General features: G+C 50.6%; 10 protein-coding genes across 10 annotated transcripts; 4 read left to right on the top strand and 6 right to left on the bottom strand.

Moving 5' to 3' along the window:
• Positions 1-9: 9 nt before the first annotated feature.
• On the bottom strand, positions 10-1,946 carry LDX57_005191 (sugar porter family MFS transporter; the record flags this gene model as incomplete). Its single annotated transcript, XM_046086870.1, has 5 exons — positions 10-282; positions 352-428; positions 481-826; positions 888-1,360; positions 1,424-1,946. 5 exons carry the CDS (start codon positions 1,944-1,946, stop codon positions 10-12), a joined length of 1,692 nt encoding a protein of 563 aa, XP_045942836.1.
• A 1,748-nt stretch (positions 1,947-3,694) lies between these two features.
• Positions 3,695-4,249, top strand: PKR1 (V-type ATPase assembly factor PKR1; the record flags this gene model as incomplete). Its single annotated transcript, XM_046086871.1, has 1 exon — positions 3,695-4,249. The coding sequence occupies one exon, from the start codon at positions 3,695-3,697 to the stop codon at positions 4,247-4,249; it is 555 nt and encodes a 184-aa protein (XP_045942837.1).
• A 551-nt stretch (positions 4,250-4,800) lies between these two features.
• On the top strand, positions 4,801-7,598 carry LDX57_005193 (anaphase promoting complex subunit 2; the record flags this gene model as incomplete). The annotated part of the gene is made up of 2 exons (XM_046086872.1): positions 4,801-5,211; positions 5,274-7,598. 2 exons carry the CDS (start codon positions 4,801-4,803, stop codon positions 7,596-7,598), a joined length of 2,736 nt encoding a protein of 911 aa, XP_045942838.1.
• Positions 7,599-8,199: 601 nt separating this feature from the next.
• Positions 8,200-9,579, bottom strand: LDX57_005194 (amine oxidase, flavin-containing superfamily; the record flags this gene model as incomplete). Its single annotated transcript, XM_046086873.1, has 1 exon — positions 8,200-9,579. One exon carries the CDS (start codon positions 9,577-9,579, stop codon positions 8,200-8,202), a length of 1,380 nt encoding a protein of 459 aa, XP_045942839.1.
• A 513-nt stretch (positions 9,580-10,092) lies between these two features.
• Positions 10,093-10,848, bottom strand: LDX57_005195 (uncharacterized protein; the record flags this gene model as incomplete). Its single annotated transcript, XM_046086874.1, has 1 exon — positions 10,093-10,848. One exon carries the CDS (start codon positions 10,846-10,848, stop codon positions 10,093-10,095), a length of 756 nt encoding a protein of 251 aa, XP_045942840.1.
• A 433-nt stretch (positions 10,849-11,281) lies between these two features.
• LDX57_005196 (uncharacterized protein) lies at positions 11,282-11,857 on the bottom strand (the record flags this gene model as incomplete). Its single annotated transcript, XM_046086875.1, has 3 exons — positions 11,282-11,578; positions 11,636-11,733; positions 11,791-11,857. The coding sequence occupies 3 exons, from the start codon at positions 11,855-11,857 to the stop codon at positions 11,282-11,284; spliced, it is 462 nt and encodes a 153-aa protein (XP_045942841.1).
• A 729-nt stretch (positions 11,858-12,586) lies between these two features.
• LDX57_005197 (oxidase ustYa family protein) lies at positions 12,587-13,699 on the top strand (the record flags this gene model as incomplete). The annotated part of the gene is made up of 5 exons (XM_046086876.1): positions 12,587-12,869; positions 12,943-13,086; positions 13,143-13,264; positions 13,325-13,406; positions 13,470-13,699. 5 exons carry the CDS (start codon positions 12,587-12,589, stop codon positions 13,697-13,699), a joined length of 861 nt encoding a protein of 286 aa, XP_045942842.1.
• A 658-nt stretch (positions 13,700-14,357) lies between these two features.
• On the top strand, positions 14,358-15,072 carry LDX57_005198 (uncharacterized protein; the record flags this gene model as incomplete). Its single annotated transcript, XM_046086877.1, has 2 exons — positions 14,358-14,922; positions 14,996-15,072. The coding sequence occupies 2 exons, from the start codon at positions 14,358-14,360 to the stop codon at positions 15,070-15,072; spliced, it is 642 nt and encodes a 213-aa protein (XP_045942843.1).
• Positions 15,073-23,202: 8,130 nt separating this feature from the next.
• LDX57_005199 (uncharacterized protein) lies at positions 23,203-23,442 on the bottom strand (the record flags this gene model as incomplete). Its single annotated transcript, XM_046086878.1, has 2 exons — positions 23,203-23,295; positions 23,365-23,442. 2 exons carry the CDS (start codon positions 23,440-23,442, stop codon positions 23,203-23,205), a joined length of 171 nt encoding a protein of 56 aa, XP_045942844.1.
• Positions 23,443-25,079: 1,637 nt separating this feature from the next.
• LDX57_005200 (TauD/TfdA family dioxygenase) lies at positions 25,080-26,453 on the bottom strand (the record flags this gene model as incomplete). The annotated part of the gene is made up of 4 exons (XM_046086879.1): positions 25,080-25,443; positions 25,527-25,787; positions 25,855-26,120; positions 26,184-26,453. The coding sequence occupies 4 exons, from the start codon at positions 26,451-26,453 to the stop codon at positions 25,080-25,082; spliced, it is 1,161 nt and encodes a 386-aa protein (XP_045942845.1).
• Between the last annotated feature and the right edge of the window lie 173 nt (positions 26,454-26,626).

Consider the following 26,626-nt stretch of genomic DNA (forward strand, 5'->3'; position numbering starts at 1 on the left):
CAGACTATACTACACACCATCCAGCCCCTCCGCATCCCGCTGACCCTGACTCTGCTGATGCTGCTGCTCAGCCCTCAAAATCTCCACCTCGACAGCATGTCTGCGCGCCTGTTCCGACTCGCTCGAATTATCCCTGAACACGTGGTCCATTTGCTCGAGCGTGCGGCCCTTGGTTTCGGGCACGAAGACGAATGTCCAGATTAGTGCTAGCAGGCAGAAGACGGCGAAGAAGGTGTATGCGCCGAAGCCGGTGTTTTGGACTAGGGGCGGGGTGATCAAGCCCTGTTTTTCTTGGTGTTAGGGTTTGCGTTTTGGGTTTGGAGAAAGGGAATATGGGATGGGATGACTTACGATGATGAAGTTGTTTAGCCAATTAGAACATGTTGAGAGAGCAACACCCTTGGCGCGGAGAGAGGATGGGAAGATTTCTGAATCTTGCGTTAGACAGGAAGTCAATAGAGATTGGGAGGGAAAACAAACCAGATGGCATAGCCCATCCGACAGGACCCCAACTAGCACCGAAGGAGATCATATAGAAAAGCAAAAGAGCAACGCTGGCCCATCCTTGAGGGCGATGGGCAGGCCAGTTGTTCGAGAACAGACCCACCAAGATCGCGATGATAACGTGGGATATGGTCATGAACAACGCGCCCCAAAGCAAGAGACTGCGTCTGCCGAAGCGGTCCATTGTCCAGACTGTGGTGGAGACACCGACTAATTGCGTCACATTGAGAATACCAGACATCAACAGCTGCATGTCGTAGTCTAGGCCCATGGTTTCGAACAATGTGGGAGAGTAGTAGATGAGGGCGTTGATTCCGACGAACTATGCTACTGGTCAGTTATGTGCACCTTCACGGTGAAAGTAGGAATAAAGAAAGATATACCTGTTGGAAGAACATCAGTCCCACACCGACATGGGTTCTGCGCCAGCAGCCCTTCTTGAAACAGTCTGCCCAAGAGGCCATCTCCAGTAAGAAGGACTTGCGCAGTCCGCCACCCTGGAGGTCGGGGTGCTTTTCGGCGTTCATTTCCTGGTGGAATCGAACCTCGGCCTGGATGTCAAGGTATTCTTGCCGCACGCGCTTGTCCGAAGTCGGCAGACGACGAAGCCGAGAAAGACTTTCGAGTGCCTCGTCATTTCGACCCTTTGAGGCTAGCCATCTAGGCGAGAAGGGGAGCACAATAACACCTGCGACCAGAACGAAGCCCGGGATCATCTGGAGGAGGAATGGTAGACGCCAGGACCATTCTCCGGCCATGAACCGAGTGCCATAAGTGATCCAGTAGGCGATGACAATACCTAGGACGATGCAGAATTCTTCTAGAACGAGTAGTGTACCACGACACTCGGGAGGACCTGAACGAGCACCAGTCATTAGCCACAACAATTCCTGAACTGGCCCTTACATGATGCACATACTGATTTCGGAAATATACAGAGGCGCAACCATCGAGAGCATGCCGATACCCAAGCCGCCAATGAACCGAGCAACGGTCAACATGGCGTAATCCATTGCAGCCGTTTGAAGGATCGAGCCGATGGTGAAGATAATGACGGCGACGACAATCGAGTAGCGACGCGAGATCATATCTGCAATCCAGCCCTGGTTCAGCGCGCCAATCAATGCACCCAATTCGATCATGGCCGTCATCAATCCCTTCCAAAACCCCGATGCGTCGGGGCCCACTTCAGGGAACCGTTCCAAGAATTGATCCATGACTAGAATAACCGACACCACGCCCTGGTCGTAGCCAAACACCAGACCTCCGAGTGTGGAGCATGCTGCGCACATGAACACGAATGGGTTGGCCACTAGGCCTGCCAGACCGGCAGGTCCATATGGCTCCCTTTCGTTCAAGATGTTCTCGGCATGGTGGGAGAAGCCTTCGATAGATGAGTGGTCATCGTCAACATCCTTGACTTGGGGTGGCTTGTCCGCCATCTCTTACTAGGGGAGGGGAAGTGAAAGGGGGATAAAGGGAAAAGAAGGATATATATGAGAGGAGTCGGCAAGAAGCCCAAAAGATCAAGGGAGCCAGGCACCTGATGACTGTCACACTAGAAATAGCAGCTAGGGGGATTGCAGGACACCTTATATAGATTGGATGGTAAGGACCGTGGTTCTGAGAGTCACCTTAGACCCAATTCACTTCAACCGCCATGAAACCCAAAGGCCGAGCTGCAACTCTGATTCGCAGACAGACCACGGTTGTCGGCTGCTTCCAGCGCCCATGAAGCCAAGGCAAGCTACCTCCAGAGTACAAAGAACGGCGATCCCCCGGCGTCTGTCGAATAGCGCGCCGGTCTGGGCGAGGTGGGCCCGGAGAAAGTGCGAGCTAAACTGGATGCAGGAAGTTTGAGGGGAAAGCTCTCCGGGGGAGAATCCACTGGACGGGATTTTAGACACGACATCCTGGTCGAGTTGATCCAGGGAAATCCATGGAAGCTTGGTGTCATCCTTTGAGGGATATTGGCTTCATGATAGGGTCTGGCTCTACACGTGAGCCACATCACGGGATCTTCCCTCGCCCTTTCTCCCTGACCTGGAGATGCACATGGGGAAGGACCAACGTCACGATCTCGACTGGCAGGGGCTGGTCGGCATGAACATGGGGTCTGCTGTGAAACCCAGATCGATACAAGCGGCTCCAGTATACCGGCACCATTGGCTCAGCACGCCGTGGGATGTCATCATTGGTGTCCAGAGCCAAGGTCAGATCGTCTATCAGTCATCCGTCGTCCCTTCTTCCTGGCAATTCCTTATGCCTCCGTACTCGTGGCAGACCCACGCGTCTGCGGGACACAGGCCAATCATCCTTTGCATTTTACTACAAAGTTGGCGGGTGATCGAGGGCGCATTAGCAGCGTTGGAGTCTCGCACGGCAACGGAGGACAGAAGCAGTCATGTCGAAAGCCGATCGGACAGGATCAGGGGACGAGCCGAGAATTTCCGCCGTGCATCGCTGGAGGGGTAGGAGAGCTTCTGTTTGTGCCCAAGACATCCAGAGGATTGGATGCATCACGAGATTTGGCCGGACAAGTCGGTGCCTGAGGATGGCTGAGAAGCGGACGGTCAGGCACCCCTCGAACAAATAAGCCCGGCCTCATCCCACTTGCTCTCCGTCAACTCTCTCCCTCTCTCTCGTGTCTCTACAATCAGTAATTCACACTCTACTTCGTACATCCATCCATCTGTTGACCCCACGGGGAAAGCGACTGCCTCCAATTTTTAACTTCATCCTTGGTCCCTGGGAAATACTGGGGCTGGCTCCGATTTCCGAACGAGTAGCAACGCCTTTCTCCACCGTCGCTCTCAAACGCCGACCGTCACTGTCGGTCAACCCCCGATTCTTGGCTCTTTCTGCCGTCTCTGCATCAAAGAATCCCCTCTTTTTCTCACGGTGCTATCTCTGTCCGAAATCTCACCATCGGTCCGTAAATTCCTTGCTTTTTTCTTGCTGTGTAACAAACCGAGCCCGAGCTTCTTACGTCACTAACACATTGCACTAGAGACGGGGCTCTCTTCACAGAAAACAAAAGAAAAAGACAGAAAAACAAAGTTCATCCAGGACGGATTCCAATTTCCGACCCTTCCAACGTCATCCCGCGCTTCTACCCTTGCCCGCTCTCCTCTTCCGACTCTACCCCCGCCGCCTCGCATCGGACCGAGACACATAATCTCTAGCCAGTATGGCCTCGTTTGTGGAGGAGCTCTGGTCGAGCGTCTTTACCCCAGGTCCCACCCCGACCCTGCTGGTCGCGACCAACGCGACCTTCGCCGCCCTTCAAGTCGTCCTGTTCTCCCTTCTCGTCGCCACCTACAGCATCCATTTCGTCGTCCTGTCCGTCCTCTCAGGATCCCTCTGGTACTCGATCAACTGGTTTGCTCGGGAAGTGAGACAAGTGCAGGCCGCCGAGGCCGAGAAGGAGAAAAATGAGAAGAAGGGCGACTCCACGCGGGAGAATCCGGAGGAGATCAAGGACACCAAGCACGACGGCATTCAAAGGAAGACGCCGGGGGCTCTGGACAGCGACAGCGACACGGAGACGGAAAGTATCTCGGAGCACAATAGAAGGAACTCAGATGCGTCTGGGCCTGACCTTCGGTCCACTCCTGTCCCGACTCTCCAGCCGCCAGAGGCCTCAGGGGAGATTCGGAAACGCTCCAGTATGGGAGGGGACAGCTCGGGCTATGTGAGCACCGACAGTGAGTGGGAGAAGGTGGAGGATAGTAACGGGGCTTAACATGTGTGGGCGTTTGTTGTAGAGACTTATGCGAATTCTAAGAGTACTGCTCTATGGTACTGTGTGGTGGCTATGTCTGTTTCACGCCAGAATGAGGTAACTCGTCTGCAATAAATCGACACTCGTCGATTATACACGTTGCTGCTTGGGTTTTGCTCGTATGAAGAGATACCCCTAGATATCACAATGTTTGTTTGTCATATTAGATGACAGGAAATTGACTACGATAGTCGGCAGCCGCATGCCGGCAAATATTGGGAATGAAATGACTGGAATCATATGGTGCCTCTCCTTTCAAGGTCGACGCCTGAATATTCAGCAGCACATGCAAACCCCTCAAAACAACCCAATCTGGAATAGCGCATATACCTTATCGATAAGGTCACATGCTGATAGCGCTGAGTCATCCCTCCTCTGTTGATGCGCGATAACGAGAAAAGCAACCGAACTCTCTCCGGTATTTGTTGACAAGAAACAATCCACTCGTTGCGCCCTCCGAAGAAATCCTCCCGGCAATGCCTCCTACATAAGTTCCGGCGAGAGACACCATCATGGCCGCAACCGCACCGCCCATCCTCCCCGGACGACGACGCGTCTTCGCGTCCGTCTTCCCGCCCACCTCGCTCGACGACTTCGGAGGCCCCCCTGCAACGACCGAGCCGGCGCACGACCAGCCGGCGCACGACCAGCCGAAGTGGGATGCCTCGTGGCGCGCAGCAACCGCTTTCCTGAGCATCCCGGATAAAGGATTCTTTCTGGCGAGTCAGATCAGCGAGGATGAGTTCCTTCGACTCTCGAATCGACATCAGACGCCGTCGAAGGAGGTGTCGGGTGCGCTGAAGTACTTGAGCGCGCAGGCACAGGACGATCTCGCGGAGACAGGACGATGGAGTATAATAGATTGGTATGGGAATGAGATCCGGAGGCATTTCCTGAAGAATTTTAGGGAGGGGCTGTTCACGGTGGGTGTGCCTTATTCCTTTGCGTGTCTTGGCTATGGTTTGTTCTGATAAAATGGGTCTAGCTATTGAATGACGCGGATAAAGATGAACTGCTGCAAAAAATCGTGCATTGCTTGCAGTTGGCTCGAAGGATCTATTTCGCTCCTCTGATGGAGTATATCTTGCCGTTGCTGGCTCGCCCGGAGCAAGAGAGGGTGTTTATTAAACTGCGGCGCGAGTTCCATATGATGATCTCGTATGGGCTGCCGTGGCCGACAGTTTCGGGGTTGCTTGCGCGCGAGATCACAAAGGAGACGGTTGTTGTGCTGGGTCTAGATACATTGAAGGACAGGGATCTCAGCGATACGGAGAGCGTGGATAACATGGAAATTGACCGACAGCACTCTGTTTCCTATCAGACCTGGAAGGACGAGCCCTCTGCGGATATCCGTGTGCATATGATGACGGAAAACGAGGATGAGCAGGTCACGGGGGCTCGCGAAAGACTGTTATCGTTATTTACGGGACTCCAGCTGGTGGGGTTTGGCGGAGATAAAGCCCAGAAGGTATTTGCGGATGTGATGAATACTATGGTGACGGAGTTTGTGCGCGCCGCGTATACAGGTCAATGGGAGGGGCCGTCCTTGGTAGCGGAGCATCTACGACAGTGGATAGAGAATGTGTTCGCTCGGCTTGTCGTGCAGGTCTTGGCCATCATCAACGTGCCGGAGTCTGGTGCTAAGGAAGAAGATTATCTGGATGTGAACCTCAGTGACGTCGACAAGTGGCAGGATATCGGAATTGCTCGCTTGGGGGCGCTACGGACGAGCGAGCTCTTCGAGATTATTGTGGAGTGGCCTGCAAGTAGCGGAGCCATTGAAGACCTTCGATACTTCACGACGTATACCGCGGCGCGACTTCATCTCACACATTCTTTTGCCGCGGTGCTCAACCGACGCCTGCTGCACCCTGGCGCGTCTACCGTCGAGATTCTACAGCTATACATTTCGATCATCCGGGCATTCAACCTTCTCGACCCTAAGGGGGTGCTACTGGATCGGATCGCTCGACCCATCCGTCGATACCTCCGCGATCGCGATGATACGGTCAAGGCCATTGTCGGCGGACTTTTGGCTGACCCGGCCGACGCGGACGGGCACGGGACCTCGGGCGGAGAGACGCTGGTGGAACTGTCTGCCGAGCTAACCAAGGCGCATCAGAACTCGTTGAGAAACGAAACGGGCGAGCTCGACTGGGATGATATGAACTGGATCCCCGACCCCGTGGACGCGGCGCCCGACTACCGGAAATCGAAGAGCTCCGATGTCATCGGAAGCTTAATAAGTCTATTCGAGTCGAAGGAGACCTTCGTGAAGGAGATGCAGAATATGCTGGCGGACCGACTGCTTGAGAAGCGCACGGAGTTCGACCAGGAGATGTCGGTCCTGGAGCTTCTCAAGGTCCGCTTTGGCGACAACGCCCTGCAGGCCTGCGAGGTCATGCTGCGCGACATCTTCGATTCCCGCCGAGTCGACACCGTCGTCCGCAACGACCAGGGTCTCGGACGGTCTGCCACCAACTTCCCCAACACCCCCGATCAGAACGCAGATCGCGACCACGACCAGCCCGAACTCCACGCCAAGATTCTCTCGCACTTCTTCTGGCCCGACATCCAAGAACAAGAGTTCAAGGTGCCCGAGGACATCTCGCAGCTCCAACAGCGCTACTCAGCCGGCTTCGCGTCGCTCAAACAATCCCGCAAACTCACCTGGCTGAACGGACTCGGCCAAGTCACGGTGGAACTGGACCTCGAAGACCGCGTCTTCGTCGACGAAGTTACCACCTGGCAAGCCACCGTCATCTACGCCTTCAACTCCTCCTCCACCTCTTCCTCCGAACCCATCACCCACTCCATCACCTACCTCTCCCAAACCCTCGACATGTCCACCGCACTAGTCCGCAGCGCCTGTCTCTTCTGGGTCAGCAAACGCATCCTCACCGAAGTCCACCGCGACACCTTCCGCGTCCTCGAAGTCCTCCCCACCGAATCTGACGAGCCCACCACCGCCGGCGCCGGAATCGACCCATCGTCCCCCTCCGGCCTAGACGCCACCTCATCCACCGAGACCCAGGACGCCGCCGCTGCCGCCACCGCGGCCGCCGCAGCGGCAGCCAAAGAATCAGCCGAGGCGGCCGCCATGGAGAAGATGAATCTATACTGGCAGTTCATTGTCGGGATGCTCACGAACCAGGGCGCCATGCCGTTGCAGCAGATCGTGATGATGTTGAAGATTGCGGTCCCGGGAGGGTTCCCGTTTAGTAATGAAGAACTGCGCGAGTTTTTGGCCGGCATGGTGGCTAGGAGGAAGTTGGAGATTGTGTCTGGGGGAAGTTATCGGATTGTTTAGTATTCATAAAGGCACCAGGTGTCTGGGTAAGTGACCTTGCTGTATACCATCTTACCAGAGAGGAGGAAGGGAGGAAGTTTGCATTGTACGAATTACGAATTTACACGAATAATTCATTAATCAGTCACATATCTATTGGAATTGCCGGACAGGTCGACTGCTTTCCCTTGGCTGTTTGGTGCTCACCTTAAGTAGACCTAAGCACGCCCTAAGGACCACTGCCACACCGGGATACTCAACAGGCCCCATCTATGGGCTGTGTGCCTTCTGGGCTCAGCCCCTAGCCCATCATGGGCCCTGGAACCTGGCACAAAGCTCAGCCCACAACTGGGTCGGGTTAGGTTGGGCTTGGGCTTTCATGGGCTCTGCTGTAATCTAGATAGAGCTATACTGAGGTACCGTGATCTCGCTAACGTAAAAGTCTAGTAGTTATGTCAGCCACAAGAGGATGAAGCTATAGTTTCTGAGTACTCTTTACCAAAATAGACTTTTTGGAAACTCTCACAGCGGACCCCCCTTTACCACTATGTGCCTGAACAGACCCTCTCCTCTACTACAATCATGACTCCAAGGACATACACCATTATCACCATCCTCATATTCACCCCAACTCTTCAACAAGATCCCCAACGATTTCCTTGGTAAATCTCCACAGCAACGCCGAATCATGCGCATGGAACGCAGCCCCGGAGTAAAACGTACTCCTGCGCCCTTGAAGCCCATACAACTTCCTATAAAACCCATCCCGGATGGCCTCCGATGAAACATGCACATGATATGGCGTATGGCTATCATAAGCCACGATCTCGCTCTCCAAGTCCAGCTTGCCCCCAACCTGCCGGCGCAGTGTCTCGATCGATTGCAAAATGCCATCCTGAGCGGCCTGGGCAGTCAGGGCAGTCAGCGATCCATACTCTACAATATACAGCTCCGGAGCTTCGGTGCGCATAATCCGGTAGAGAGCAGGCAGTCTCGGCTGGCCGTAGACCGTGTCTGACGCAATATTCTTATACATGAAGCTCGAGGGGGGGAGGCCCGGAATCCGCACGAGCGATGCATAGTATCCTACTGCGCGAAACTGCCCAAACACGGACTTTTCGTCCTCGGATAGGTCATACCCATCCAAGTTATCCAGTAAAGGGGGAATGGTGCTGAGCAGTTTCTTTGAGTGGATGAGTTCCCGGCCTGTCGGTGACTCCACGCATATGCGGACGCTGTCGTTATGACGCTGCATGTGGGACACTGTCGTCAAGAGGAACACGCTGTCCTGGCCTAGGATCTCCAGCGCGTTTCCGAAGATCTCGTAGTTATTATGGTTGGCGGTGTACACGAAGTTCGTCCGCATACTTTCCACAACGGCCGGTCCTACATCCTTGAAAATATATAGTGCTGGCATTGTCAGGATATCACCCTGTCCGTTCCAGAGATTACTGACAAAGCCTTCGAGGCCATATTTCTTAACGATATCCCGGAATGGGCGATATAGATCCTGGGGGACGGGATCAGGAAGCGCAGTGTCATACTGTAGGTAGTCGTATTTATCGACCACGTCGGCATAGGCGTCGACTGAGGCTTCGACTAGGGATTGGTTAGAAAGCTCTCCTCGCTCGAAATCGAACTTGAAGGTGTCGCCGGGTGAGATGGCGGCGGTTTTGGTGTAAGAGACGTTGAGACGTTCGAAGAACTCCGTCACGACATCGAGGTCGGTCCATTGGTAGACTCCATAGTCGATTGTCTGGTTAGTCGTCGGATCGACGTAGGTGTTTGTGTGGCCTCCGAGGATGGGCTTGCGCTCGATAAGGGCGACGGATTTGCCGAGATCGTGGAGCTGCATCGCGGCGTAGGTTCCCGAGGCGCCGCCGCCAATGATGGCTACGTCTCTATGTATCACTTTCGTTGTGTTGCAAGAGAAGGGCTGTGAGGTAGAAGCTGCTACTGGTAGCATGAAAACAGCGGCCGAATATAATGATTGTAGCTTCATTGCGGGGTTGGCGAAGGGATAGGGCTCAAGCAACTAATGAGCTTGTTGTAAGCGGAGAGAACGTAGTGTGTAGAACTGCCAAAGTAATTGGAAGCTGGTCTGGAGACACTTCTTAACGCGAGTCTACCGTTCTACCTTGATGCTTTTTGCCCTTGCGTCGTCTCCCTCCTTGGCAGCAATGCGGAGTGGAATCGGCGTGTCGCCCATGCACTCACTCACCGTCATGGCCGTTGCTTCTGGGGGTCAATACTGTGTTCAGCGTGAGAGCCCAAGAGAGTTTACAATCGAGAGACAATTCCAAGAAAATATTTGTTCAGCATTGTACGATATACCGCGGGTCAGAACATATCACGCTCTATACACCAGGTATGTATACATATGAAAGCAAAATTCAATCTACCCTCAACCTAACAAAGTCGGACCCTGAGGCGTCCGCTATCTTCTTTTCTTCTCTTTTTCCCCTCTTGTAAATGCAATAAAAAAAATCAAAGGGAAACATTCTACCCCCCGGAGTCAAATCCCACAATCCGGGAATTTGACCATAATCCTCGTATTAATAGCCTCCCACTCAATGCTTCGATCCCCAAGCAACATCATCTCACAATGCTTCGTATGCTCGTAAACCCCAATATACCCATCGATGGCCTCCCGCCCACCACTCCCAAGCACCGCGCGATGCATCTTCTTCCACATGGCCGTACAGTGCCGTAGATGGTACTCCCAGTTCACATACACACCCGTATACTCCCCCGTCATGATGTCCTGGTGACTCAGCGGCAGAGTCCGATTTGGGTCGAGGTACCACTCGAGCTTGTTCTCGTCGTCGAACTGCCGCGAGAGCTCGGCGTCATAGCAGGCGTCAGGGAGCCAGCAGAAGGAGATCACATCAAAATGGCAGCCGGCTTTGCGGGCTTCCGAGGGCGTGCTTCCGCAGGGTGTGTGGAACTTCTTAGGGGCCGGAACAAGAGCGCGTTGGATGGTTGGGTTCGTGACGGCGAGAAGGATAGTTGCGAGGATTCCGATGAGGAGAGAGAGAAGGATTAGACTGGTGAAAGCTGGGCAAGTGAGGAGGAAGGGTCGTCTGTATTTGCGGTCTTTCGGGTTTGGTGTATAGCCGTGCGAATATTCGCCGGAGCCCATCAGGCGCGCTGATGTGTCGTCGTTGGCATCGTCGGAGTCGTCGGCTGCGATGTTGAGACGGCGCTTTTCGCTGGCCGATAGCCGTTTGATCATAAAGACCGAGGCGAAGGAATTCATGATGCGGAGCATAGTGATGTAGACTAGACTATCCGCTAGAATTTGACAGGTATGTTCACACCAGAGAAGAGGGGAGATGGGAGGCCTCTAGATACCAATTGCTCTTGGTTATCTTTGTAATGCCAGGAGGAGAGCAGCTAGGGATATCGATATTAGCGCTGGGTAGGGAGAGGCGTGGCAGCGGGCGTGACGCCGATAGTGGGATGACTTGTATAGGCGGCAATACTGGCGGGAGTGCAACGAACTGTCTCACTGTGCCAGAGACTACGATGACACTGCGTTCGTGCTCACTACGGTACATTTGTGTTGTAGACATTCACTGGGTTATTCCGAAAATTATTTGATTTCCTAGATGTAGATATTCGTGTCTAGCATTATGACCCAACCATGAAAGCTTCCCCCTTTCCCCCCGTCAAAAGCCAACCATAAAACAAAGATACAATCATCACCAAACACGCTCAGTGGCATAGTCCCAAATAGAGTCCCAGCTGCGGCACTCGTGCGGCCAACCTAATCCATCCACCACTGCTTGGCCCGAGATCTCCGTCACGAATTCCAAGGAAGTATCACCTGCGCACTGTAGCCCCTGTCGAAGGTAATCCAGGCAGTGGGAGATATGCCACAGACCGTGGATGGCGGAATGATACATAGGCGAGGTGACATTCTCCGGCCACTCGCGCAATAGTTGCTCGGGGTCTTCGTGACCGAGAACGAGGTCCCAGATAAATTTCCTGACAGCACCCTAAGATGGTTGGTGTTAGCTCCAAAAGATCGGTCCCCTTACTCAGGGACGACCTACCAAACAGTGCAACTGGTGGAACACAGATAGTCCGGCTTTGGTGTCGGGGTAGTCTGCAGCCTCTTCCAGAGTGAGCCAAATGAAACCGTGGCGGTTTGCTGTTCTCATCAGTCAAATCCCCGCAATGTCTATAGCATATTGTAAGAAGCACATACGACCCGATAGACTCTTCCAAGCCTCGTTACTTTCCGGCGTCGGAAGGGACAAGTACAGAGGATTCATTGTGAACTTTGTCACCTCATGCGGAACTGTTTCGCCTCGTCAGCTCACTGGTATCGTCCACGATGAAAGGGTACTCACAATTCGGGACAGGAGACTTCAGCAATCTCTTCGGCTTCGAGTGTGGCCATGCTCCTGAGTATACCAACACAAGAAGGAGCAACAGCACGACGTTAAAGACCACCGAGACAACGAACGTCTTCCGAGCATACCATGGTTTCTTTGACAGGATGGGGAGGTTACCGATTCCAGACACGGAGTCGCTGGACTCACCCTGCTTGAGTGAAGAATATTCCATCTTCTCGATTCTGGGTGCCGTCCAAGATAACATGTTCGATATTATCTGCTTGCTTTGTGGTGGTATACGACTGCAGTAATTTGAGATGGAGGTGTTGTTTGGGACGGATTATGCCTTTCACGAAAAGTCATAAAGAGAGAACGAGACAAGGGGATTCGACTACGTGATAGTCTCATAACAAGATTGCGAAAAGAGCTAGAATGATACTGGCCGAAACGCCGGTCAGAGCGGGCGGTCCGCCATGAACCAAGAAGCAATAGGGCGTGACGCCGAGAGCCTTGCAGGACATTAAAGCTCCACTCTATATGCACAGTTGTAGATCATTATAGCCACTCGCAACCAGGTCAAATTCTTTTTCTTGAAATCTCTGTCCCGGGGCTTCGAGGGCGCAGCATCTCTAGATCAAATCACGGGAGTCTCCTGGCCATCCTACAATGGGTGCTTGGCTTTCCCAAACCCTGCTGGGCAAAAATTTCAAATGGAAATCAGCCCGAATCGAGGGTGAATCTGGAAACCTCGAAGATGCGACCGACTCCCTGCTGCATGAGAAGCTCTTGCGGCACAAGATGGAATACGAGCGGCAAAAGTCGCTCACGAAACGACTTTGGGTGATGTGTAGTTTAATGCTGAAGACATTCTTCTTGGGCTCTTGGATCTTTCTAGCCTTGTGTCTCTGGATGCATCGCAAGGACTCGAGCTGTCTGCTCGGCAATGAGGGTATGTGAGCTTCTCTTTATTTCTCTTTGGCATAGTATGGCTATAAGCAGAACCATCATGCTAAAGGTCCCAGGAATATTTGACGATATTCCTGTTCGATATGAGATGAAACGCTTCCAGCGTGCTGGCTTCCATGACTATCGCCACAATGCCTTGACCGAGTACGAAGGCGCTCCAAATGCAAAGAACAATGCGGCCTGGGAGAAGCTTCTCGCAGGTCAGTGTACCCAGCGCATGTTTATCCTTTCCATAGCAACTCACACCAGGATATAGTTGGCGTCGTTGGGATCTCCAATCATGAGGATTCGAAGCTACCGAATGGAACCGCGCTGTCAGTGACGAACCCGTCCGTGCACATAGTTGAGCTGGAGATGTTCCATCAACTCCACTGTTTGGTAAGGGCAAATATTTCACTTGGTGCCAGTATCTGTAGTCAGTCCGGCTAAGAATTCTAGAAATGGCTGCGCGACCGATACTGGGAGCTTGAAGGTGTTGTTGAGGGCTCCATGGATGTCCCGCAAAGACAAGCACATTCTGGTATTCTTCATCCCTAGCTCAAATGCTGTAGTCATTGTACCGTTACTGACATGCAACCTCTAGATCACTGCATCGACTATCTCCGGCAGGTAATTATGTGCCACGGAGATGTGACGCCTATCTCTTTCGAGAATAATGGAATCGATGCGTATTTGGCGCATCATAGTACACCGCATATGTGCCGTAATTTCAACTCCATCTATGAGTGGGCTGCGAAAAGGGATAACACAGGGCTTCGGGGGGATGGAAACCATAAAAATGTCGATTTGGAAGAGCATGAGATGTTTGATTGAGCTCTGAGTTTATAGTACGGTTCATCCAATTGATATAATTCCAATAATGTCACTTGATTTTACAAACCCCACAGACCGGTATAACTGCTTTACACTCCAGAGTCTATAGAAAATCTCTTAAGTCAATCCCAGGGCTATACACCAAAGGGTCTAGAGGAACATCAATACGTAGCACGACTCTGCTAAACAACACAATAATACCGCCAATCTATGTATAAGCCTCGGCATACGAAAATAGCGGACAGAAGCAAATATGCCACTCACCCTTCCCGCGAGACACAGCATCCAGACGACCTCCTCTTTGCATCCCCTACGCGTAACGCCAGCACCAGCCGCCAAATCACAATACTCAACCAACAGCACTCATAATGCATGGGATAGCGTCTCGCTGGATGACGCATCAAGTAAAGGACCAGATGAGCGGCGACACCGGATAGATTCAGCGTCTCGCTCATGACAATCCCCCCCTAGCCGCCTAATTCAAGTCCATTACCCGTAGGAAATGGCAAACAGTAACACATATAAGACAATACACACCTTCGTTTGAAACTGTTAATTTATCATCTCCTTCACAGATTCAGCTCAAACAGCTAGAAACCACTCACTCCACTAAATATCCTCCATCTTTGTACTCAATCAATCAGCTAGTACCGCCACTATGCGCGCAACCCAATGGCTCTTTATGGCTTTTGCCACCGCCGTCATCGCAGCACCAGTCAAGGAGTCCCAGAGCAGCGAGAACAAACGCGCCAAGGACATTGGCGACAACGAGGGCAGCGAGAAGATATATACTTACATCAAACGGGATGAGAACGCTGCAGACGGCGACAAGATATACACTTACATCAAACGGGACGAGAACGCTGCAGACGGCGACAAGATCTACACTTACATCAAACGGGATGAGAACGCTGCAGACGGCGACAAGATATACACTTACATCAAGCGGGACGAGAACGCTGCAGACAACAACAAGATTTACACTTACATCAAACGGGACGAGAACGCTGCAGACGGCGACAAGATCTACACCTACATCAAGCGGGACGAGAACGCTGCAGACGGCGAGCAGATATACACTTACATCAAACGGGACGAGAACGCTGCAGATGGCGACAAGATATACACTTACATCAAGCGGGATGAGAACGCTACAGACGGCGACAAGATATACACTTACATCAAGCGCGAATCTGTTGCTGGCGATCACTCCGGTCATGGTCGTACGTTTCTCACACATCGTATCCATTCTATCAGAGCAAAATGAGCTAACTGCGAAACAGACTAATCGCGCAGCGAGTGTTGCATTGGTCAAGGGTAGAATGGGGTGGCGCGCCGTGATCAAGCGATATTGTTGGAGGGAGAATGCCTAGACTCAAGCCCAGAGAGGTTCTTGGTAGGATTTGATAATTATTCGATGTTTTGCAAGTATACTTGCAGTTACTGATACTTTGACACTTTGATCCAGAATGTATCTGACGTTAGTTATAATTCAGTTAATCACTGCGTGATAGGCGTATCTTCCGTAATCACCTTCTGCATAACTGCATCCGCATCGCTATCTACGCTACTAGTCGCCTCATCAAGAATCAAAATCCTGCTGTTAGACTTTGGTAACATAGCCCTGGCTAGACAGAACAACTGCTGCTGTCCGTGTGACAAGGGGTGATCTAATAGCACAGCATCAAGACCACCATCCTTCTCTAGAGTGCTCCATATCCCGATCTGTTGCAGGGCCATTATGACCTCTTTATCTGTGGCGATGCCCAATGAATTTACGTTGGTGCGTATCGTGCTCGAGAGAATGAAGGGATCCTGTGGGATGGAGACAGGTCGTTCACGGATTTCTTCTCGGCTTATAGTGGCTATGTCTACACCGTCGATGAGGATTGTACCCCCGAAATGTCGATCAGACGGAGTAGAGTGATAATTAGGGAGCTTTTACCACTGTAGTAGAGGTCGAGTTAGCTTTCCAAGTCAGGACCTAGAGCCGTCCTGGGTACCTGCCTTCCAGTCCGGCCGCATATGCCAATCTTCTGGCCAGAAGATATTTTCATACTGACATCGGATAGTGCATTGGCACCGTTAGTGTACCTGACTGATATGCTATTAATCTCAATTGCAGCAGCTTTGCAAGGTGAGCAATGCAGCGAGATAGTGATGCTGTGACTGTGAGCAATGCTCGTGGTAGGGCAAAGTCGACAAGGCTCATATCCTGGCTAAAGCGGTTTAGTGTCACCCCTGTCCCTGTTGTCGCAAAGAACGACAATGGCGCGTTCATTACCAGATCTAGCACTCGTTTGTGTAGCAGGACGGCAGACTTCGGCATTAACTTCAAGAAGATGATTCAGATGCATAGGAGACAGAGAAGGCAGAGGCCGCAAGGGCTAAAACTGCATACACTGACAAACGCATCGCGAGGCGGCCCCATAAGTTGTCCACCAGCTAAGCCAGATCTGTGGGAAACTGTCGGAAAACGCAGCAGTAATTTGGATAATGAGAACTGGAATCCAAAGCCCTGTGTGAATCATTCAAAAGCAGTATGCATACACAGTAAGGTCACCGGTCGGCCTATTGACATCCATTGATTCCAACGTCCTTTCATCTTCAATAGCCGCTAAGCCCTGGTTATCCTCCGAAGAAGGACTTGGTTTAATATGAGTCTTGCTATCGCCCTCTGGGGGTGCAAATATCTCCAGTTGACCCATTTGCTTCACACTCTCCTAGGAGGTCTCCAAAGAAATACTGCCTTCGGCGTCAAGCACAATAATCTTATTGGCGTGATGGATACATCGAGCTGTGCACGCAACATTATCAAATCAAGTCTTTTTACAATTGTTGGTACCTAACCCACTTACCAGTGTGAGTGGACAAAACCAGTCGTACCAAGATGCCTGAATAGCCCAGCTTCGAGAAATGACGCGCTGCGATATGCTCCTGAGTCTCTATATCAAGGGCACTTGAAATAACATCCAGAAGAGCAATATCCTGCCGAGCATATACGGCGCGTGCCAATGCCTACCTGTCATTAGGCTCAGAGATAAAAGTCTGCAACAAGTATAGGTTACCACTCTTTGCTTCTGTCCTCCAGAAAGAGTTAGACCCTTACTTCCAATGATTGTCCTATCTCCCTTGGGCCATTGGCGTATATATTCATTCAAAGCGCATGCTTCAATCACAGTCTCATACCATGTCTGATCGAGCTCTGTGTTTGAGAGCCCACAGATACTGTCTTTGACGGATGTGTTCAGCAACCATGCCGACTGGCTACAAAATGACATCTTCTTCGATGAGATATATATATTACCGAAGGAGCACGGCAACTCCACTACCATGGCCTTGAGAAGGGCTGTTTTCCCGCAGCCAACAGGTCCAATAAGTATGGTCAAATACCTAGTTTTAATGGTGCAGCTGGCATCGGAAATCGCCGGCGAAGGGCGCTTGGGACCTCGGAGTACTGTCACATTGGCGAGGCGAATCGCATCTGTCGATTGACGGGTTTCTTCTAAACTGTCGTAATCATACTGAGCATTAAAAATGTCACATACCAGCTGTGATAATCAGCGGGGTCACACACACAGCATCAATTTTCCGGGCCAGAAGCCAGATGCTAATACCGATTTCAACTAGACATGCCCATATATCAATGATATTTCAAGTATGTCAATGGTATTATCGATGTTTATGCATAGACAGAAGTGACTTTGTCAGTGCTACGAGCTTAGAGAAGTTTTTATGGGGGTTTAGTAGCGAACCGGTGCTCATAAGAGTCAACGCTGCGCTTTCTGCGCAAAGGCTGGGATGGAGAGTTAGGCTTCTTTGTACAGTAAAGCTATCATGGATCCGCGGAATTTGGTAACAATCCGTGCAAAGCACCGTCCATAGTGGGCTTTAGATATCTACAAAAGCTTAGTACCTGCATCTCCAACTCGAAATAGGAGACACAGACTGCAATCCCGAAGTATATCAAAAGCGCTGCCCCAATTAGCCCATATCAGACATTTTAGTTATGCGATTCTGACTCATTCTTCACATACTTGATGGCAGCAGTCATAAAAATTGGCTGGATGAAATTGAATCCGATCATACACAGCCGCGGTATGGCGAGAGCGAATAAATCCCACCTAAGGACGAATAGGGCCGCTTTTGGCAAGGCCAGCCCTTCCAGTTTTGCTGCAAGCTATCAGCCTTTGAGCATAGGGGTAGATATAGACTGAATTTATTTACCGCGTCTATCCCACGCGTCCTGCATGCCTTTGTCTAATGCATCAGCCTTCAAACTAGGGTGTATATCGAAAAAACCCTCAGTCATGATCAATTGTCGGTAGCCCATCAGGAAGAGGGCATTCATCCACCAAAATAAGCTAAGGTTGATAACCCCAGCAGTAGTTTTTGAGGGTAATTGATTGTGTTGTGGTCGGAGATAAGCAGCTTTCGAGTGGCTTTCGAAACAGAGTAGAATCGCTTTAATCCCAACGATAGCCGTTAGGACGGCGGCCATGTTGCTCCGATAACTCAGCCATAATGCTCGAGCCTGTGTGGCATCACAGACAGTCGAGAGCAAGGGGTAAACATTGAGGAGCAGAGACGGGCGCGATGACCGCCTACCCTGACATATGTAAGGAATAAGATCAAAACCTCACCCACCAAGGATAGCGCAGCTGCCGGCGGACTTGTCGAAATTTCGAACGAAGCCGAGACCCATCGTGTCAGTAACACCAATTGAAGAATCACATAGACTATGGCAGCAGCCTGAATTGTGATAGGCGGTCAACTCCCTTGCTGCTTTAGAGCGATATCTGTTTTGAGGACCGTCCATTTGCTGCTCACCGTTCTCGGGCGTCTTAGCAAGAGATACGTTAGACGCAATGGCGATACCAGTACTAGCAAAGCGGAAGGAAGGAGCGATAGGATGCTCTGTTCGAAGGTGAGGGTAAAGTCCAATGACAGCGAACAGCTCACGGGGCCACTCCACCAACGTAGGCGTTTGCCAATACGAGCTGCTCCATCTAGGGCAACAAGCTGCGCTATCACCAAGCGACAGAACAGATGTTAGGCTAGATGAGCACCTAGTATCTGATAGGTGTCCTTCCGAAAGTCACGAAAGTGTGTAAATTAAGGAATATCTGAGGATGCCGTTCAGGCACCTGGGGGTGACAGGGGTCCTTTGTGGCAGGAAGGTCTTGATTATTCTAACTATGCAGTATAGCTTCCCCGAGCAGGAGAATAACTTCAACCTGATGTAGCACGATAGGGCAAAGCTGTGGGGTGGGAGGTGACCCGAGGGGAACTCGGAGACGGGTCCCTGCCGACGCAGAATACCTGCCACCATGCAGCAAGTACCAAGTTGGATATTGATCTACGGTCCGTGCCGCGTGATTACCAAATATATGCTCTCGCCCCGCCCAGCAAAAACCTACAGAAGTTAGGGCACAATTCTCCTTACAGACCACAGGGAAGACTTCTGTAGTTCATCCTCTCAAGGGATAGATAGTGCCGGAAACAACCGACATGTCTCGGTGATCCTACCTACAATATGAAGCGCCGGCTATCCTCCCATGACCACTTATACCCCTTTCGATATCAACATGTGCGTATAGCAGTAGGATGCTAGATACATCACCTGTTTGAAAGCGACAGGTACCAGTCGGGAGCTGTAAAATGGCCAATGCCCTAGAAAAAGTTAGAGATGCAGCTTTCAGCCCACAGGCATGGTTCTATGAATTCTTGTTGTGGTCAGGGCTTGAGCACGCAGGAGAAATATGCAGGTTTTGGCTTTTCTGGAATCATGGCCTTGAAAAGGCGTTGGAATGTTACACAGGACTTATACATTCCAGACTGGTGTAACGAGACCTTGCAGTTGAAACCAGCAAAGGACGCCGGCCTAAGCGATAGCCTGCTCATAGTCCTGACCGCCATTCTCATTTCGCATAAGCGAGATGAGCAGGAGGCGGTTGTTCGACAATCTATTATGATCGATGTGATCTACACTATCCAGCATATCAAACAACGGGGGGACGGTTTAGTTAGTACCCAGCCAGCCGTGCAGGACGTGTGTGGCTGTGGCTGCACTGGCCCACGAGATATCATTGAAACTGGTCGTGAGTTTGATTCCTAAGAAGGTCACCCCCCGCAAACGATTGCGACGCCGTCATCCAGAAAAGAAGGAGCGGGTTGGAATAAATTGGTCGTTCCATGATCGTTCTTGCAGGAATAGATGATATGACACCACGAGTATTGTCCGGCATTCAGCAATAATGCACGTGAGTGTCTATAAGGGCTATTCTAGAACTGGGGCCAAGGCCCGCTCAATAACTGCAGAGTGTATGCATGTCTTTCAAATGGAATCCTCAGTAGGCTTGTATGTTATCTTTGCAGGGTCCCTTTACATATTAAGGACTCTGTAGGACCGCACAGCTTTGATATGAGACGTGTCACAAAGGGGTTTACCTAAGGAGTCGGTGGATATCTGGATACTCCCCGATGCTCGAACGCTTATCTTCAGGTTGATACCAACATATCGTGAGAACCAATACAAAGAGGAATCTCGTCCTCCCTTTCCCCAATGCATAGTAGTGAGTGGCCACACTCGATACCTTTCTCAAGAGCTTACCCAAAAGCAAAAAAGGGCCATCCGGCACGAGAAGCACCAAAGGTTGCTGGACATGCCGCCTGAGACGCAAGAAATGCGACGAAACGCATCCATCGTGTCAGTCATGTCAGAGTCTCGGTTTAGCGTGTAAGGGCTATGGGCCGAAACCATATTGGATGGACCGAGGGCCACTAGAGAAAGTGGAAGCCGAGAAAATCAAACGAGCCATAGCCCAGAACGTGCCGAAACGCCGGCGAAGACGGTCTTCCCGTTCCCTATCCTTGTCTCGATCCGACAATTCCATGACAGATGGAACCGCGAATAATACTTCACCAGCCTTTGAAGCCCTACCAGAAATACTCGTTCGAAGGAGTCCAACCCAGGATTTGTTGGAGAACAGTCGTCAGGTCGAGGACTTGGGCATAACAGTACCATCGCTGAATGAGCCGGCGAGTGATATGGCGATATGGTCGCCGCAGAACCCCTCGAGCTCAGGCTCAGCCATTGATTTTGCCTTTTCCCCAATATTGTCCTCACCCATCACGCTGCCCAGCGCACAACACGATGCGAGTGAGAGACACGCTCTGATGGACAATCTTACCTTTCCTGGGGATATTCTAGCCAACTTAGACACTTCGACAGATCACCATCTACCGATTGTCGATTATGAGGCACACGATGCACAAGGACTAGACCATGGATTGGGGCATTTAGCGTTCGAGGAGAAGAACTGCGGTAGCTCGATGTGCATAACTTCTCGAGGGTTGTGGCTTGGCTCTGCTCTCGGTTCCTATCCGCATCTCTCAGACTTACCTAGGAGCGGTCCTCGCCAAAGGATTCTAAGAACCAATGAGCCAACGACAGAAAGTATTGCTTTACTATCAAGTTACCTCACAGACATCTCTCACATACAGTTTCCCTTCACTCAGTTCACCACGAAAGGACGACGATGGCTACACTTCCTACTCCTAAGCTCACAAACAGTATCAGACATTTCTTTACTCCTCTCCAAATCCTATCATCATCGAGCACAAGTAGTCGAGGACCTGAACTGCCACACTAATTATGATGAAGTCACCAGCCAGGTCTCGGTAGCCCTCAAGAGCCTACCATCATCAACAGCCACCCGGTCACTGCTAGATAAAAAACAGAAAACCTCACAGGCTCTATTCGCATGTGCAGCTCTCCTGCAAGTGATTTATCTAGATGTTAGTTCATCCGTCTTCACCGTCTAATTAACTGCAGGCATGCTGAGGCTTTTGAGAGAGATACTTTATCAAGAAACATGTCAGTGGGAGAACTGTCTCACTCAAGCAGCCGATTACGTCCAGATTCTCATCGACATCATCGTCGACGAGGATAATCAAAACCACCGGGTCCCAGTGTGTCGGCTCCAAAAGGATACGGCAAAAGCAGTCCTAGGCCATCTGGTCTGGTTCGATATTCTAGCTACCGTGTCATGCGGCAGCGGCCCATTTCTCGGCATCAATCACGCCCATCTTCTAGACTTCGACATTATATCCATGGCCCCTGTGTGCGGCTGTCACAATTGGGTGGTAAAGGTGCTATACGATCTAGCGAGTCTCCGGTGCTGGAAGCTGCAGGCACAAGAAGGAAAAACGCTAAGTATCATTCGACTGGCAGCGCGCGCAAAGGACCTTCATGACTCTTTAGTCGCTGCCATGGCTGAGAGATCCAGTGCACCAGATGAAAGATCCTCTGGGCATCCAGGCAGTTTTGACAGTATGGTTTGCGGGTGGGTCAGCGACATGGAAAAGGAAATCACTCTGTCGTTTGCCCGCGCTGCAGTTATCTACCTCCATGTGGTGGTGTCTGGTCCTAATCCGCATTTGCCTGAAATAGATACGGCTGTGAAGGAGTCTGTAAGGTCGCTTCAAGCACTTGCAGACAAACAGCTATTACAGCATGTTTCATGGCCCTTGTGTGTTATTGCATGTTTTGCCGGGGTGGAGGAAAGACAAAGCGTGCAGAGCCTTCTTCAGGAGGAAGCCAGGCGCAGCAGAAGGTGGTTCAGTACATCTCATGAGACAGTATGCATCGCATGGGAGTGCCATAGGCTTAGGGGTGAAGGGCAAGATTGCGACTGGGTGACCTCAATGGAGAGCTTAGGGCGTCGGACACTATTACTTTGACCCACTTCGTTTAACTATCATAAAATAAATCTTCAAGGAGGGCACTTGAGTAGAAAGCAATAGATACATCTATACATGACACCATGGGAGAAAAGTATGTAAGAACCAGGATTTGCAATCATTAAATAATTAATATAATTAATTTGGTCATTCTCACGCTGCTTAACTCTGCAATTTCTACGTATATGAATCTGTTTCTTCTTTAACAAATATTACGAACTGATGTCTTTATAAACGAATATTCCTAACTCAAAATATATTCTCTGCCTTGTTTTGTCTACCTAATACTAAATTATCATTTAGCTCGTTCAAACCTAACCAAAACTAACATCCCAATTTCCCTAGATGATGGACAGCAGAATTAGCAAATCTGCCTTGGGAATCAGCCATTCTCACGCACAACCATCTCAAATGATGCCCCGTCCGGTAGCTCACGGTCCACCGAGCTCAGAACCTACTATGAGGAAACATCGCAACTCATGGATCCAGGCGGCCCAACACCGTGACACCCCTGAGGCAGGATCACCGAGATAGGCATTCCCCGGCAATCTAACTCACTGTGAATTGCCAGTACATTATTAGCACCGCTTCACTCTTTCTTGTAATAGAGAGACGTCTAGTAGGGGTAATGAGATTGACGTACTTGAAGAACACGCAACGAACATTCTCGAGGAAGTTGATAGATCTACATTCCCAGGGTTTGTTAGCAACTATGTCAGAAAAGGTTTTACCATATATACTCTCAGAATTGATCGGCCTCACCCGTAGTTCATGTAGTTGACACACTCTTCGGCGTGGATGGGGTCAGATACTGTGCCGCACGTAGTATCACCGAGCGGGTACTTATTTCCCTATAAGGGACATATTAGCCTTTGATTATATTTCTTGTGAACTTTGCTTAAGGCGTGCAGAAGACTTACGATAATAGTTGGGTCTGTCTGGGCCGTGGCCAGAGCCAGGAAAGAGGAGGCAACGAGGATAGCCTTTAGTGAGAACATATAGGCACAGTCTTGAAGTAGTGTGGAACAGTTGAAAGAATATTTCTCTGCGAATAGATATAGATAATGGTCTGCGAGGGCGTAGGACCCTTTTTATACCTGTTTCCGTGACGGATATCTATTTTTACCGTACAATCAAGTGGTTGCAGAAGTGGTATTTGTTAAATGCAGCAATGCATGCTAACATTGCATTTCCCGAAAAAGACGGGGAACCTGACAACTCGCATACATCATTGAGCAATGTGACAGGGGTACCTTTCAACGCAAGGCATTTCATTCCTGAAAGCAACAGAGACGACTTTAAATGGTTCACGCCTCCTTGAATTCGCACGTTGTGGGGTCTACGCTCGCCCGTCCATTCTCGTTACATGAGAAACTCATCCATAGCAATGTGTGTGTATGAACTTTTCTCCAAGACCTGTCCCTAACATCTACCGAGTGTTATCCATCGAGTATAGCTATGACGAAGCCTAGGATGAGCGATCTAACCAATAACATAGAACCTTGGCGGTAGGACAGGCCTGCACTATAAGTTATCCGGGATGTATTTTCCGAGCATAATCCTTCCTTACAGCGAGCTAATGATGCAGCATATTGTGCTACAGTAACGGCGGACCCTTACATCCGAAGAATGGTTGATCATGACATTTTTGGATCGGACCGTTGCAGTAGCTATTAGGCCGCTGATCTAACCAAATTGGGGCGGTATGCCAGGACAGCCACTAACCCTGTGAGGACAACCAGTAATATTATTAGAAAGTATATATTACTGACTGATCTTTGCTTCTTTTCGAACTACTGAGTACTTTATTAAATATAAATTTTAAGGAAACGAAAAGACCTCATGAGCCTAGATACCTAAGATACCATAAATGCCCGAAATACCCTCTACTAGGCCCTAAAGTTCCCTTCAAGACCTTGAAGACATCAATGTTGTAAAAACCGAGTGTATTTGGGATATGTATTTTTTAAACTCTGCTGGTTCTATGTAGACCGCCTATAGCACCTTCTGAATTAGGAATTTGGCTGTCCCTGTAGAGCCCAAATCAAGAAATTGAGCAGACTCTATTTCCTATTTAGGAAATCACCAGGAAGAAAGCAACGTCCCTTTGGTTCGACGAAAGAATAACAGAAAAGCTCCCTTTAAAAGTCTTATTTTCCCTTATCTCCTCCCCTGAGTTGTTCCCCTCTATCGTTCCTCGTCTTCATCTCCAGATCCTATTACAGAATGCCGACTTGCCAACCCTCCGTACCACATTGAGTATTCTTTTCCAACAGTGAAATCATATCCATTTTTTGGTCCTTCGTGAGTGTCCTCATATACCTGGGAATTGTTGGATAGTAGTATAGCGCATGAAACTATTCACTGGTCTTTCTGCATGTTTGTCACGATATTCAACTGTGGTTGGACAGTCACAATCGGCCACCAACGGCTCCTAAACAAACAAAGAAAACGTCCTCACATGATGTAGAACTAATCCTTGTAAGTTTCATCTTCATACCGTCCTCAAGCCAACACAGCAAGAAGAGGAAGTCAAGCAAAGATAACTGAAAAACTTAACCAAAAAGTCCGTGGTGTTAACATTCAATCATCTCAACCTCATAACTTAAAATACAAGAGAAAAAAGAAAGAAAATCTACTCGGCATCCAAAGGCGCCACCGGCGGCTGATCATCAACCTGAATGCCCCCTCTCTTCTTCTCATTACTATCCCAGAATGGCAACTTCCAGCCGCCCTCATGCTCCGGCGTCGCCAACCACAGACGCATCAAGTGTCTGCGGGGCGCGGGCGGCGCATGATCCGTGTATGCGGTGCGAGCGTGCAAGACGTGCGAGTTTGAGACGAATTGGATGTCCCCGACTTCGAGGATCATGTGGAGAGAGAGACGGTTGCAGGTGGCTTCGAGGACTTCGAGGGCCTCGAGCTGGGCGGGCGAGAGGGGTGGGATGATTCCGGCGTCGGAGAAGCGGGTCAGGGAGCGGACGTAGTAGGGGTCCCATCTATTTCAACTGTTAGCTATCCGATCAGGGGGCTCTCTGTTTTGGATCGAATGAAAATGGAAGGGTGGGTAAAGAGAACATACTTCGTATACACGCGCGCATTCTCCCCACGTTCCAGATACATGACACTCGTCTTGATGTACTCGTCCTGGCCCTTACTCGTCTCGCCCTTGCGGTCAAAGTACCAGATAGGCTCGGTGAGGGTCTTGAGTACGTCAGGACGCTCCTTGGCGAGGACGTTGTAGACGTTGTGCGAGGAGACGATGTCGGATTCGCCGCCTTCGAGGGCGCGCGCGATGCAGAGGAGACCGACGATATCGGAGTCGTCGGCGTGGAAGTATTGCCTTTAGGGTTTATCGGTTAGCGTATCATTGACTTTTTATAAGTATAGTATGGTGTCTGAGGGCATACCGAGCATTCGTCCGATAAATTCGCACCGAATCAATCTTGGTCGAGTCCTCGCCGAGATCCTTCACATGTCCCAGCACATGACCACGGCTGTTCTGGCTGACAAAGTAGCCTAGATACGTGCCCAGGCCCATGTAGGCGACGGCGGACTTGTGGTTGCCCCATTTCTCCACGGGAAAGCCCTTGAAGAGGATGAAGCCCTTGCCGTCGATGAGGTCCCGACGGAGGGTCTCGAGACGGTGGGAGAGGTTGGGAAGGGGGAAGTTGGACTGTCGTTTATTAGCTCTACGCTAATTCATTTACATGTGAAATGAAGGGGAAATAATGCACACCTTGCTAATCCCTGTCAACGGGATCTTGCTCTGAAGAAAGGCATCCGCGGAACCGCTTAGCTCGGCGATCTCCTCGTCCGTGAAGCGATGCGTCCACTTCTCCGGCTGGTCGCGGTAATCCTCGGCCTTCCACAGGGTTGGCCCCGAGATCTCCTTGGGGAATTTGTCAAAGGGGTGGATGTGGTCGGCGAGAGGGGGATGTTGACCGGTGGTTTTCAGGCCATCGGGGAAGATGTCCACAGGGACGGGGGTTTGAGCGAGAGCGGCCATGACCGATGGATATGAGCAATCAAGTGTGAAGGGGACTGAATATGCGTAATTCAAATAGTTATAGTTGCTGTAAGCAAGGAGCTCCGTTGGTCAAGCACAATTGGTCTGATCACCGAAGTGAGGGGTTGGCCGGGATTATATAGTTATCCTCGGCCTGCCCCTCTAACCGACCC

Source organism: Aspergillus melleus (assembly GCF_016097325.1).
Source record: "Aspergillus melleus strain CBS 546.65 chromosome Unknown contig3, whole genome shotgun sequence".
Lineage (NCBI taxonomy): Eukaryota > Fungi > Ascomycota > Eurotiomycetes > Eurotiales > Aspergillaceae > Aspergillus > Aspergillus melleus.